Consider the following 12,999-nt stretch of genomic DNA (forward strand, 5'->3'; position numbering starts at 1 on the left):
TCAGATTTTTCAACCCCCACAGAATCCAAATTGTAAGACAAAGAAAACAGCAATAATTATATCTAATTAAGTTTTGCAGTGTTCTTTGCCATTTCCCTTGTACCCTTCCTTATTTCCCGTGATATTCACGAATAGACTAATCTGCCACAATATAAACCTCCCAAATCTTTGGAAATACAATTCAATTATATCCAACTTCACCTTACCATTGAAGATAAATAGAAATGCCATTGAGTATGACTGATTGAAGCAGGAGAATAAATCTGTTATCGTACTTGCAATAACATTGAATGGCATAAGTGTTCTTTGCTAAATATTAAATTAAAAAAAAAAAAAACATTGTGATACGTTTTTTTTTTATTCAATCATTCAATTCAGAAATATGAAATTGACTCAAGTTTATGTGACGCTAGTCGTCTTTCTCGTCCCAATGTAAGGTTTTTCGCAGCAAACGGGTGCGCAGTCAGCTTTTCACAAGCAAGAGTGGAAAAAATAGCCAATGCGCGAGCAGGCTATTTTACGTTAGTTTTGAGTTTGCTACCAACGCGAGCGGTTCGAGCGATATACAAGTAGCACGTAATACTAATCTCATTCGTTGAAATCATATTTGGATAAAAATCAATTGCTGCACTAGAAAGTTGCCATCGAGTCATGCTAATCAAATGAATAATTAATTTAATACGAGAACAGAAACATGTTTGTGCAATCCGGTCGTTAAGTGCGATTCTATTCATTTTCGAACTCATTCGCTTATTCTTTCTTACATAACGTATCGGGGTGAAAAATTTTAATTGAAACGTTTTTTTCTTTCTCTATTGTGCGTTAAAAGGTGTTGCTGGCATTTTTCGATTGTTTGTATCGATCACTATTGATTAACGACGGCTAACGGTTTTCGGTCCAGTTATTGAAAAAATAAGCAAGGATAATGATGGAAAACGGTGACTATGCCGTGCAGTACGGCGAAGAAAGCTACATGGAACAAGAAGAAGAGTGGGAACGCGAAGGTCTCCTAGATCCTGCCTGGGAAAAACAACAAAAAAAGGTGAGCAAATTTTATTTTTCAATGTGGATACCACCAGAGTGTACATGTTCAATGCCATTTGGCACGATCAGCTAGAGAAAAAAAATGGTGCTCTTGGCATATTTAAAATCGTGTGATGTGTTAGCAACACATTCGAATTTGCCTGATTAGATTAGACATTCAAATTGCATATTTTCAAGTAATGCAAAAATACAAGTTACTATAATCGAGCTTTTCTAAAGTGTTCATAGTTAGAAAGAATGATAGCTATTAAAAGTGACCAAGTAATACTTCGTGAATTGATATCAAGTGATCACAGTTTTTGGCATAACGCACTATGGCACATTCCGAAAGTGATTCAATGTGTTTTATTTATAAAAACGAATATATGGTGTACAATATGCCAAAATGATAAATATTTTAAGATTTTTGGTTTATAAATATATAAGTGGATCATGGCTGTTAGCTCGAGACCAAAATTTAAAATACTTTCGCGATGGCGTCTGTAGTAGTTAGGTGACGTGCTTTCGGGGGCTATGTTTACACCACTCAGCTAGCACACACTGTGGAATTCTTAAATGTATTTCTTTCACTGCAAACAATTCAATCCCATGCCAATGAAACTTTTGCAACAAGCTTGCTATCTTTCATCGCTGTAAGTTTTTTTAATTTGTTTCATGGATTTTATGTATACTTGTTCGTTGTACTTCTCAGTACCATTGGAGCATAGAATTTACTGGTAATGAAAATCGAAATCCGTGCCTGGTTTCCGGACAAATTTCGAAAAAGAAAATTCTAATTATAGAAACGGAATATGTGGAGAATGTACAACGAAATATTAGCGCTTGTATGTTTGCCTTGTAGTTGTGTGTAGGAGGGGCGATGTGCACGATTCGGCTGGCGTATCAAGAATAACTATAAATAAATTTCGTCTTCCCCTATTTATACCGTCTCCCAAAACCAAGACTTTAAGTCCATCGATGAGTAACTGTAAAGAAATGTATGCTCATTTCTGATCCTGTTCATATTTTTTCATCATGTCAAACATTAGTAATGCCATTGAAACTATTAGGCGCTCATAGTTCTGAATAAGTGAAATCGTAAAATAGAACACGTTAGTGTATCACATTATAATTTGGTGTAAATTTGTATAATATTTTTAAGGAATGTGTCCATATATTTGACGCATCTTCGACGTTAAAATATTGATATTGATATTTTCAAAAAATGAATATTTTCGCAACGCTTACAAACCTTTGTATAGATGTAGCAAAATAATTTCATTGAATTTTTTCCGGCTTTGTTCACGTTATGATAAGACAGATATTATCAGTTTACCGTAAGGACGCATTTTTTCACCGCTAAAAGCTAAACAATCTGAATAACATATTTTAGGGGGAATCCCTTTGATTTTTTCTTCTGAGAACTATACCTTTACATGATTTTGTTATGAAAAATAAAAAAAAGCTGTTTCGACGTTATAACTCAATATCTTGTTGTATTGTAGTGCAAATATACCAACTAGTCAATGCCAGCAAAGTAATTCCTACGTAAGCAATACACTGCCTTTGTTCGCATAACTGCCTCATGTATATGTAATGTCCAGTTTTAGAGGCACTTCGGGTTTGGGAGGGTTTGTATAAGGCTGTTTGGTTGATAGCCAAATTAGAACTGCCGGCACATAGCTCTTTTTTTCAAGAAGGCTTTACAATAAGATAACTTGATGTTGTCTCTTTTTCAAAACTGTCATTCGACAGGATACATCAGTATATAGAAAGTTCCATAAAACATGGGACAATTATGCAAATAGGGACATGTATGTAGTGCTGAAAACTTAGGATGGCCATTAAAATTTTATAGTACCTTGACCTTCGTTGCAGTATAACACCTGTTTTAGGTAGGTTTAGGATGGCACATTTTTTCTTCTTACAAGCGTTTCTTCCCAACTAGGACAGAGCCTGCTTCTCAGTTTGTGTTCTTATGTGCACTTCCACAATTATTAACTGCAAGCTTTCTTTGTCAATCGACCATTTTTGCATATGTGTATATCGTGAGGCAAGCACGAAGATACGCTATGCCGTGAAAATTGAGAAAATTTCAAATCAGACGAAACTAACTGATCGCGTCTAAATTTTGCGCAGTTGTTCAGGCCCCAAAGGTTCTTCAATACATATTTAATGATTCAAAATCTCAGAGAAAGGTTGCTATTAGCTCGGACAAGTTTATTTTTCGTTTTCAATTCAAAATTAGAGTATTTTGACTTTATATATGAGAATTTACATATTCTCGGCTTTCTAAGTGTTTTGTAATTTTCTTGAACATACGCACACAAATTACGTGTCTGTCTGTTTTCATTTATGTGCTGCTCAACCCTCTATCGATTAATTCTGCCAACTTGTTAAAAAATGTTTGGGAACGTTTTTACAACGCCTCGGATATCTCATGTCAAGGTCATGTTGGCAGTCTCGTTCTCTTCGGCAAATCCAAATAAGTACCATTATGAGGCAAATTCATTTTAATTAATGGCTTCTCTGGTGAAATTGTTTTGTCGGTCTCGGAAATCTCGCCAGAGGGAAGCTGACAAAATAAGGAGTCGTCGCGTGTTTTGACACAACAGTGATTTAGGCGTTTTAATTTTGATTGTCGATAATAGTCGAATGGTACCGAAGCCGTGAATAATTTATTATCCTAGTTACTAACAAGGGTAAAAATGAATTTTGGACAGAATGTTACACGTAGGTATATAAATAAGATATTTACGGACAAATCAAATGGAAATGTTCAAATTGTATATGTACGCGTTACGGTCTGTCCAAATTATTTTAATTTCCCTTGAAGTTTAACAAATTAACAATCGCAAAAAAGTCACTTCACTCTCTGGAGTAATCACCCTAGCGAATATGCATTTAAATGCATTTGAAGACAGAAACGGCACATTTTCTATAAACTAGCTTACATAGCCGCAGTTTGGTGATCGCTAATGTAGACTGATCTGAAAAAATTGGGTTAACCAAAGTTTGACATCTTTTTTTCATTTTTTTTTCTAGTTTCAGAATTTGACGGACAAGTATAATGGGTAAATTTAAAATGCTTGTCATACTTGGTTCATTTAAGTTTATTTAAATATTAGAAATTATTCTTACAGGTATGAATAAAAAGCGCTTAACTTTACTACATGTAGCATCTACTCAAAAACAAAATCCACAGAGTTTTCTATACTTTTGGTATGAATAAAAAAACTGTTTGAACATGTAGTACGTAGCACTGTCGAACATTAGAGTACATACGGGTAGCAGTGAGCTGCCAACTGATACTGCACCAAAGAAAAAAAAATCCATGTAAAATGAAGTGTGAAGCAAATTAAGGGAATGCCAGATTTGTCGCATATTTACACTACAAATCAAGTGAAATTATGAATATTACTAGATTTTTTTATACATCGCTTAATTGAGCTTTTACTCTAACCAATTACGCGACACTTCGCACAAATTCCTGTAGGTTATGTATTATACACTATTTGTAGTGAAAATTTGCGATAAACCTGGCATTCCGTTTTATGTGCATTATTTTGTGAAGGCTTGACATCAAAGATGTTTCTGTGTGATTTCCCGTCTTCGCCAACTCCTGTGACTTTTGGAATTTTAACTACAAATCTGTATCCAATGTCGGGATCTTGAGATTACAGCAATTATGATATTATAAAGTTCCTAGCATTTTCAAGACTCCAATAATGAGATTTCGATGAAAGAGCGGTAAAATTTTGAGCTTCCTCTGCGATTTTTACGGATGTTGAATTCCGATGATGGATATGGGATTCTTAGTATTTTTGTGGTCTTCTTCTTTCTGGCATTACGTCCCCACTGGGACAGATCCTGCTTCTCAGCTTAGTGTTCTTATGAGCATTTCCACAGTTATTAACTGAGAGCTTACTGTGCCAATGACCATTTTTGTATGGGAATATCGTGTGGTACGAAGATATTCTATGCCCTGGGAAGTCGAGAAAATTTCTAATCCGAAAAGATCCTCGACCGGTGGGATTCGAACCGACGACCCTCAAGCGTCTTGCTGAATAGCTGCGCGTTTACCGCAACGGCTATCTGGGCCCCGACGTATTTATGTGGTATTCTCTTTATTTCTATAGGTTTCACGGTAGTATCCCTGGAATTCCTATAAATAAAAATAAAGTTCCACAATAGTGATTGAATTGAGAAAGATTTTTTTGCAACTCTGGAAGGAATCTCTAGGAATTCAGGTAAAAACTCTCATGAGTCCGGTAAGATTGCTGTGTTTCTTATTAAACTCATATATTTCATTCGATTCAATGAATAAATGTTGAAATTTTTATGAGAATTGTAGTGATTCCGGTAGCAATCATTAGTAATCAATGGGTATTCCCTCTGAAGCACCAGGATTATCTATAATTAAAGATTTGCTCTAAAATCCAAACGGAACTGGAAATCTAAAGTTTGTACAGGAATTCGAAACATTCGGACCAGAATTTGCAGGAATTCCACTAAAATCTCATATATCCTTACAGAAATACCGTCTTAAAGATACCAAAATAATTTCAAAAGATTAATAGTCAGATCAAATACCCAGGGTGGCCAGTGAAAAGTCAATTTCAAATTCCCGGTTTTCTCCCGGTTTTTTCCCGGAATTTCAGAAATATTCCCGGTTACATTAAAAGCAAAAAAATATGTTTATTACGACTTTTTTACCATTTCAAACGACTTCAAGTACGAGTTATTTTGGCCATACACCAGAGCATTACTATTACGGTACATCCGAAAAATAAAACGGAAATCAGATTTGTTGCCGCGACTTTAAAATTTATTTTCAGAAATGACCAACAATATCAATTTTTTTTGCAGTACGCAGTTGAGATGAAATTTTTTTTTTTCATTTCGCAGTAGAAAATTTCTTGGCTGCTTCTGTTGCCGAACAGCATACTGAGCCGTGGAATTTATTATTTTTATGAAAATGTTTAGTGGTATACTTTAAAAAATGTCGAAAATGTCGTTCATCGGCATGGAAATTCGTAAAGCATTCGAAACTAATTAAATATATGATATGCCCCCAAAAACATAGAAGTTTTTCTCTGGGCAATTATTTCTGACAAAATAACACAGATATTTATAATTCTGGAATGGATTAGTTTTGTAATATTTTTAGCATTATCAAACAAGAAGCGAATATCAACTCTTTTGCAACGATCATATGTTTAAATATTCCGTATATTTTTTCGAAAAGATATATTTTTAAATTCCAAAAGAAACGTTGTTATATTTATATTTATATGTCAAATTCATAGAGATAATGTTTTTGAAAAGTTAGGTAAACTTTCCTATAAGTTGATTCTTAAAAATGATTGAAATAATTTTATCCTAAGGATGCCAAAAACATAATTTAGGTAATAACACCTAAGTATTGAGTGGATGGACTTCTAGCTAAGATTCATAGAAAGTTAGTCTTGGAGCTTCGTGAATTGCAAGCTTGCTTAGACAAATGTAATTGATAACACCCTAACATTGTATTTTGTAACATGAAATGCTTTTTGAAACATCATGAAAAACACTATTAGCCAGTTTCATAAGTACTAGTATGCAACATTTTCCCGGCGTTGATTGAAATTCCCGTATATTTCCCGGTTTTCTCCCGGTAATTTGGAATTCCCGGCTTTTTCCCGGTTTTCCCGATTTCCCGGTGCGCTGGTCACCCTGAAATACCGGATACACAATATTCCCACAAGAATCCCAGAAAGGCTTCCAAAATCCCAGAATTAATATAACAAATCTAGAACGCCTTTCGAAATTCCAGATTTCCTATTAGGATTCCGGAATTCCAAAGGAAATCAAAGAATCTGGGATGTCGGAATTCTAACGTAAAATTAAGAATTACTTTAGCCCTCCCCTTGGTTATGCGACCTTGCCGCGATGGGAGGGCATAATCCATTAGCCCATATGATGGAAACCAAAGGCGTAACCTGTAGTGGTGGTATCACATTTTGGCATTTTTTGTTTAAAGCCGCGTCATAATTCATTTGGCATAGACGCAATAATATCTCGGATGTGATCCGGCGGACATTCTGCGTCATTGATAGAATTGATGCCCATTTCAAATAATTAAACTATTCGAAGTGGACATTAATACTATTGGTGACGTTCAGTTTGCCTTTTGCTAACCAGAATGATCCGTAGCCACTCTTACTATTAGCTAGCTAGATACATCGTTATCATATACGACGTAGGGAATACTTAGGAACTCTTAGGAAAATGACTAGTTGATTCACTGAGTAGAAATAAGTGGCGACAATCTTATTTTAATATGGTTTTTACATTGCCATAATAAGAAATACCTCTTTTGTAACAGCGGTATAAATAATCTAATTCCAGCTTCATTTTCGCAAAATTTACAAGTAGAAAGTAGGCGTTGTGAAGCATTGCATTTGCCACCGAAAAGTGAATCTTGTAGGAGACTGTAATAGAAGCCTAAGGTAACATTACTCTTCAATATTCACTATAAAAATGACTATGGAAAGTAAGACGCTGAGATCGATCATTAGGGTACATTTGATAGTTTCGAAAAATAGTTGAACAGACAAGGAAAGTGACTTTTTTCTTTAAGGATATATGAACGTAATGACCAATAAAAACTTTTAACAACCAAAAATGAAATTAACTAGAACTCTTACTAAACAGCCTAATTTTGTTAAGACTTGACGACAATTGACATTTAAAACTCTAATCTTACGTAAAAGACGGGAGTAATCAGAATAGCACTTGAATGACAAATTATTCAAAACCATTTCGACTAGACAGTATTAGTAATGACACTACTACACTACTATTTCAAACAAATTCTGATGGAGCTTCTGATTTTCACAATGCTTCCTTTTCTCAGAAGCAAGGGAATATGGGTACTTTTCAAAAACTACCACTTCACAATACTAATAAAAAAAGCAGTGTTCATGTGGGCGCCATTGCCTAGTCCGTCTGAGTATTGGTCCTGGTAGAGGGGTAGGGGCCCAGATAGCCGTAGCGGTAAACGCGCAGCTATTCAGCAAGACCAAGCTGAGGGTCGTGGGTTCGAATCCCACCGGTCGAGGATCTTTTCGGGTTGGAAATTTTCTCGACTTCCCAGGGCATAGAGTATCTTCGTACCTGCCACACGATATACGCATGCAAAAATGGTCATTGGCATAGTAAGCTCTCAGTTAATAACTGTGGAAGTGCTCATAAGAACACTAAGCTGAGAAGCAGGCTCTGTCCCAGTGGGGACGTAATGCCAGAAAGAAGAAGAAGAGGGGAAACTTGGCAAAAGCCAGACCGAGGGTTCAGCCTTGACAAGTTAAGCTGTCAGGCAGCTCCAACTGAATACCATACAAAAAAAATAAAAAAAAAAAAAAAAATTAAGAATTACTTTATAAATAGCTTCAGCTCCATAACCATTATTATCGTAATGAGTATCTTCGTCCCAGCCACACGATATACACATGCAAAATAGTTAATTGGCATTGAAAGCTTTCAGTTTATAACTACAGTATGGCCCATAAAAAAATGCGAATATTGTTTGAACGTGAATATAGCATCCACAGGCGTTATTTTCATTGTTTTTGATAGTGAATGTAATTTCTGATTATTGTAGTATATTCTGACACAACTTCGCTATCCAGGACAATTTTTGTCATATTTTTCTTACTGTCCTAAATAATGTAATAAAGCAAATAAGATCAAAGGGTTTTTCCGCCCAAAGCTAGAAACAGCGTCTGATTGTCGTATACCCCTAGCTTAGCTTAGCTTAGACTGACTACACATATCAATGGTTGCTATTCCGTGATTGACCGAAGTCAGTGAATATGCACAAAGAATCAACTAGAAGTTCGGCTGGGATTGGCCATAATCTTCTTCAGTGTGCATAATTCAGTACCTCTAACTATACATGGTCAATAATGGCGCCGGCCACGTCCTTGCAGTCAGGTGGGATTGAGGGGAGGAATGTTAGTGTGTAACCTTTGCTATTTGGAGATCGTGTTTTCCTCTGCATCTCTACAAAGGTCACTGGGAGGGATGGTTGTTAATGGGGAGGATTGTTGGGTCACAGGATTCACTTTGATAAGCGATTAGACCATGATAAACGACCATTTGTGCGATATAAACAAACTTAGGAATATAATAACTTTTGACATGAAAAAACTTCCAAATATGAGAAAATAATGTCGTTACTTGAAGTGACGAACCATTCAAAGTTAGTTGAACAAATAGCTAAAAGCAACATTCCTACAGCTATTAGGACGAAAGCATGTGTTACAATATTTTACTCAAATTGAAAAAAAAAATCGATTGGCTGGACCACCACATAATATTCTTATGCCGACACTTACAGTGGCGAACCATTGATAGTTTGTTGAAAAATCATATTTATGTAACGATTAAATGTGCGGTCATAGATATTTTACAGATTAAAAAAAAAAAGCATGAAACGAGCTCACCAATTGATCCTTCATCCTTAATTGAGCAGCCACAATCCACTTTCAGCTTCACTCGTTTGCTCGGCCATATAAAAATACTCAGAAAAAAAAGGGCGCGCGACCCGAGGAAAACAGACTAAAAATACTCGGGCTTTCTCCATGCACTCCAAAGAAAGCGCAACCCGAGAAAAAAAAACTGGCGATTTCTCGGGCTTTCTCGACGCACTGCCCGGCAGAAAAAAAACGCGTCGCCCGAGAGGGAAAAAAAACTGACTACTTCTCGGGCCTTCTCGACGCACTGCCCGTCTGATTGTCGTATCCCTGGTGATAAACTTTCCACCTTCAAAAATCACACTTTATTGTTGAAAATTTTAGTTTTTTGGTATCAGAAAATAGAGGAGTTCTTAAAGAACGTGTTCTTCATGATCACAATAAAATATTTTGCCAGGGTCATAGTTTTGAGGGCATTTGCGTTTGATATGCCTTTATTTATTTTTTGTTGAAGTTGAATAAAAAATAAATACGGAGGCCTATAACAGATTTTTGAGGATAAAATTTGTTCCTTCGGTTAGAGACAATTTATATCAATACTAGCTCATAGGTTTTGAGCAAAACGGAGCCGCTTATCACACTTATATGAAGATTCAATCAATGCTCTCCAAAATGAGCCGTTTTTTTTCGAAAATATGTTTAAGACTCCAATTACCCAGGTATGAACCGATTCTATCATTTGATATGGGCGCATGCTGGAGACAAGGCCTGTAAAGAATCTCACGCCATCGTTGATGTTTTAGAAGCTTTCATCACACAGATATTGAACTCGACGTCCGCATGATAAAATTTGAAGGTATGCTTCCAATTCCCTATGGTAAGGTGAAAGTAACAGATAAAAATCATGTCCAAATCGAAAAACTGAGTCTAAATAGATTAAACAATACAAGTAATGAACAATATTTATGTTTCATTCACATTTTCTATATAAAAACTACCATGAAACATGATATGACGATTTTCGCATTTTTTATGGACCATACTGTATAAGTGCTCATACGAACACTAAGCTGAGAAGTAGGCTCTGTCTCACTTGGTACGTAACGCCTGAAAGAGTACCAGATCTCACAAATAAATTCAAAATTCCTTGCCGGAATTTCAAAATTCTTTTCGAAATATCCGAGTTTATACGGAAATATCAAAATACCTTTCTAGATTTCGAAGCTGACATCGTTTTCCCACAATATTTACTCAAATTTTAATTATTCCATTCATTTCAACAACCTCATAGCATGCGAAACAACCTCTGAAGCTAACTACCAGCCAGGGATGGGAAATGTACTGTAGCAAACATTTACCACCTCGACATTCACATGTTTCTACACGACCATCAAAATCCAAAGCAAACCATGACCGTTCAAAACAAAAGAATGTCACGGCTCTGGGCTCTTCGAAACTCTAATCTTCTTCTTCCCAACGTTTTTTCAAACCCGAGCCTGCTACCAGCATTGTAGTACAGGTCAAACTCGATTATCCGGAGACTCGATTATCTGGGGACTCGATTATCTGGGGACTCGATTACCCGGGATTCGATTATCCGGATTTTTTTTTTTGATGTTCTTGTTTTTCAATTTCTATGCATAAATCTAAGGTTCTATACCGTTAGACCAAAAGGGTCATTAGGCCGAAAATAGCCGATAGTTCTACTTAATCGTTAGGTCGAATGGCCTTCGGTCTAACAACCTGCACCCGTTCCACTCGTGTTTTACATGTAGCGTGTACTATCGAGAATGTAGTAAACTTTACTTTACTACATTTGATTCATACCATTATTATCATTACTACATTTTATTCTAAGAAAACATAGAAACACATTACAAATTAATCGTCCCATAAGGTAGATTTGCAGTGTGAAGTATCTGTTTCCATACCACGGTTGTATTTTGCACAAAAGGTTACTGAAACTTTTTTGCAAACATTTTTGATAAACATTATTTTGTGTACTACACTAGGGTCGATGTACCAATAGCCGCATAACTAAGAACAAATATTCGTATAAAATCGAAAAATAACGTTAGTGTCATTATTTTTACATCATCCGAAAACTTTTTATCTTGGTTTTGTGGGAAAAACATGAAAACTACGAAAACTCATATATTTGTATTTTTTATCGCTTGTGTCACTATAAGAACACATGTGCCTAAAGTAGTCTATTTCTAATTTATGTTCCTATAGTAGCACTAGCATCACGGCGTATTCAAAATACAAATCAAAACCGTATTTTTACAAAACTTTTATATTTTTCCTACAAAGTGTAGATCAAAGCTTTCGTTTGATGTAAAAAAAAGTTCTTAATTCATCAATTATTTCGTATAATACAAAATAGTTTCTCTCAGTAGTGCTTCTATAGGAACAATAGGTTTACTATAGACGCAAGGGAGCTCAAACTTTAAGCAAAACTAATTATTTCGATAATTTTTTGAAGAAAATCAAGCTGTGTATCAATGGTATTTAAATAAATAGCTCCTGACCTTCATGTCAAAAAATATTTTGAAACGGTTTACAGCAAAACGGCCGTAAAAAGCAACTAGTGCGACTATAGGGGACTGTCTACTAAGGGAACACCGACCCTTTACGGGGCAAAATAATCCCCCAACGGGGCAATAAAACACGGGGCAATAGTGTTCAAGATAATATTAGTTGAAGTCGTTTTATATACAAAATGCTCAACTTTTGGGTGCTGTAACTTTGTTTACCTATGAGCAATCGACATGGAATTTTGAAAGAGAACTACGTATGCTCACTATCACAAAATTTGATTTTTTTTTTCAAATCAACGGTTAAACAGTTCAGCACCAGGTGAAATCACTCAAAATATTATTAGTTTTAATAATTTAAATATCCGCTGTATTTTGAATTAGAAAAAAAATATATAAAAATGAGTTCTGTTTTGAATGATTTTTTTTAGAATTTATACAATTTTGTGCACAAAATGCCCGACAGTGGAAGAACGAACTGCTGCGAAAAAATGTCAATACAATAGACAAAACTTTATGCAAAGCTCATTTTTAAACATAGAATCTTAAAACATTTTCGACCTGGGAGCATTTGTTTATATTTTCGTGAATATATGAAGTATAAAATCAGACTTTCACCCAATTTTCACGGTGGTCCCTCATTGAAGCATCCTTTATGATGGCCTAATATTATCGGGTTCAAAATCTGTTTAAAGGGTGGCCATGGCCTATATTGTCCCGTATGACCATATTGTCCCACCTGCCCCTACGCCTGAAAAAAAGCATTATGACTTCTTTTCGGGTGTACTTATACAATGGTTGTCCAATGGCTGTGGGATACCTGATCCCAATTTTCAATATCACGGTTTCGTGAAAAATGTACTCGTTATTTGTGCACAATAAGGCATATTTTGAGTGCGCTTTAAAGATTATTGTAACCGTGCTCTTGAAGATGCGAGTGAAATGAATATTGAACCGAGCCCCAGCTCACATTAAGTATAGAC

The 12,999-nt window shown here is 35.6% G+C and overlaps 1 protein-coding gene across 5 annotated transcripts in view; it reads left to right on the forward strand.

Moving 5' to 3' along the window:
* The first annotated feature begins 458 nt into the window (after nt 1-458).
* Nucleotides 459-12,999, forward strand: part of LOC5568986 (alpha-actinin, sarcomeric) — a 40,287-nt gene continuing 27,746 nt past the window's right edge. For 2 of the 5 annotated variants that reach the window (XM_021852777.1, XM_021852782.1), the window contains exons 1-2: nt 459-576; nt 830-1,042. In XM_021852777.1, coding sequence (XP_021708469.1) covers nt 926-1,042 — 117 coding nt within the window. In that variant the 5' untranslated portion in view covers nt 459-576; nt 830-925. Of the gene's footprint in view, nt 719-829; nt 1,043-12,999 lie in introns of all 5 variants that reach the window. The other 3 variants (XM_021852781.1, XM_021852780.1, XM_021852779.1) reach the window with 3 other exon arrangements.

The sequence above is a fragment of the Aedes aegypti genome, chromosome 3 (assembly GCF_002204515.2).
Source record: "Aedes aegypti strain LVP_AGWG chromosome 3, AaegL5.0 Primary Assembly, whole genome shotgun sequence".
Lineage (NCBI taxonomy): Eukaryota > Metazoa > Arthropoda > Insecta > Diptera > Culicidae > Aedes > Aedes aegypti.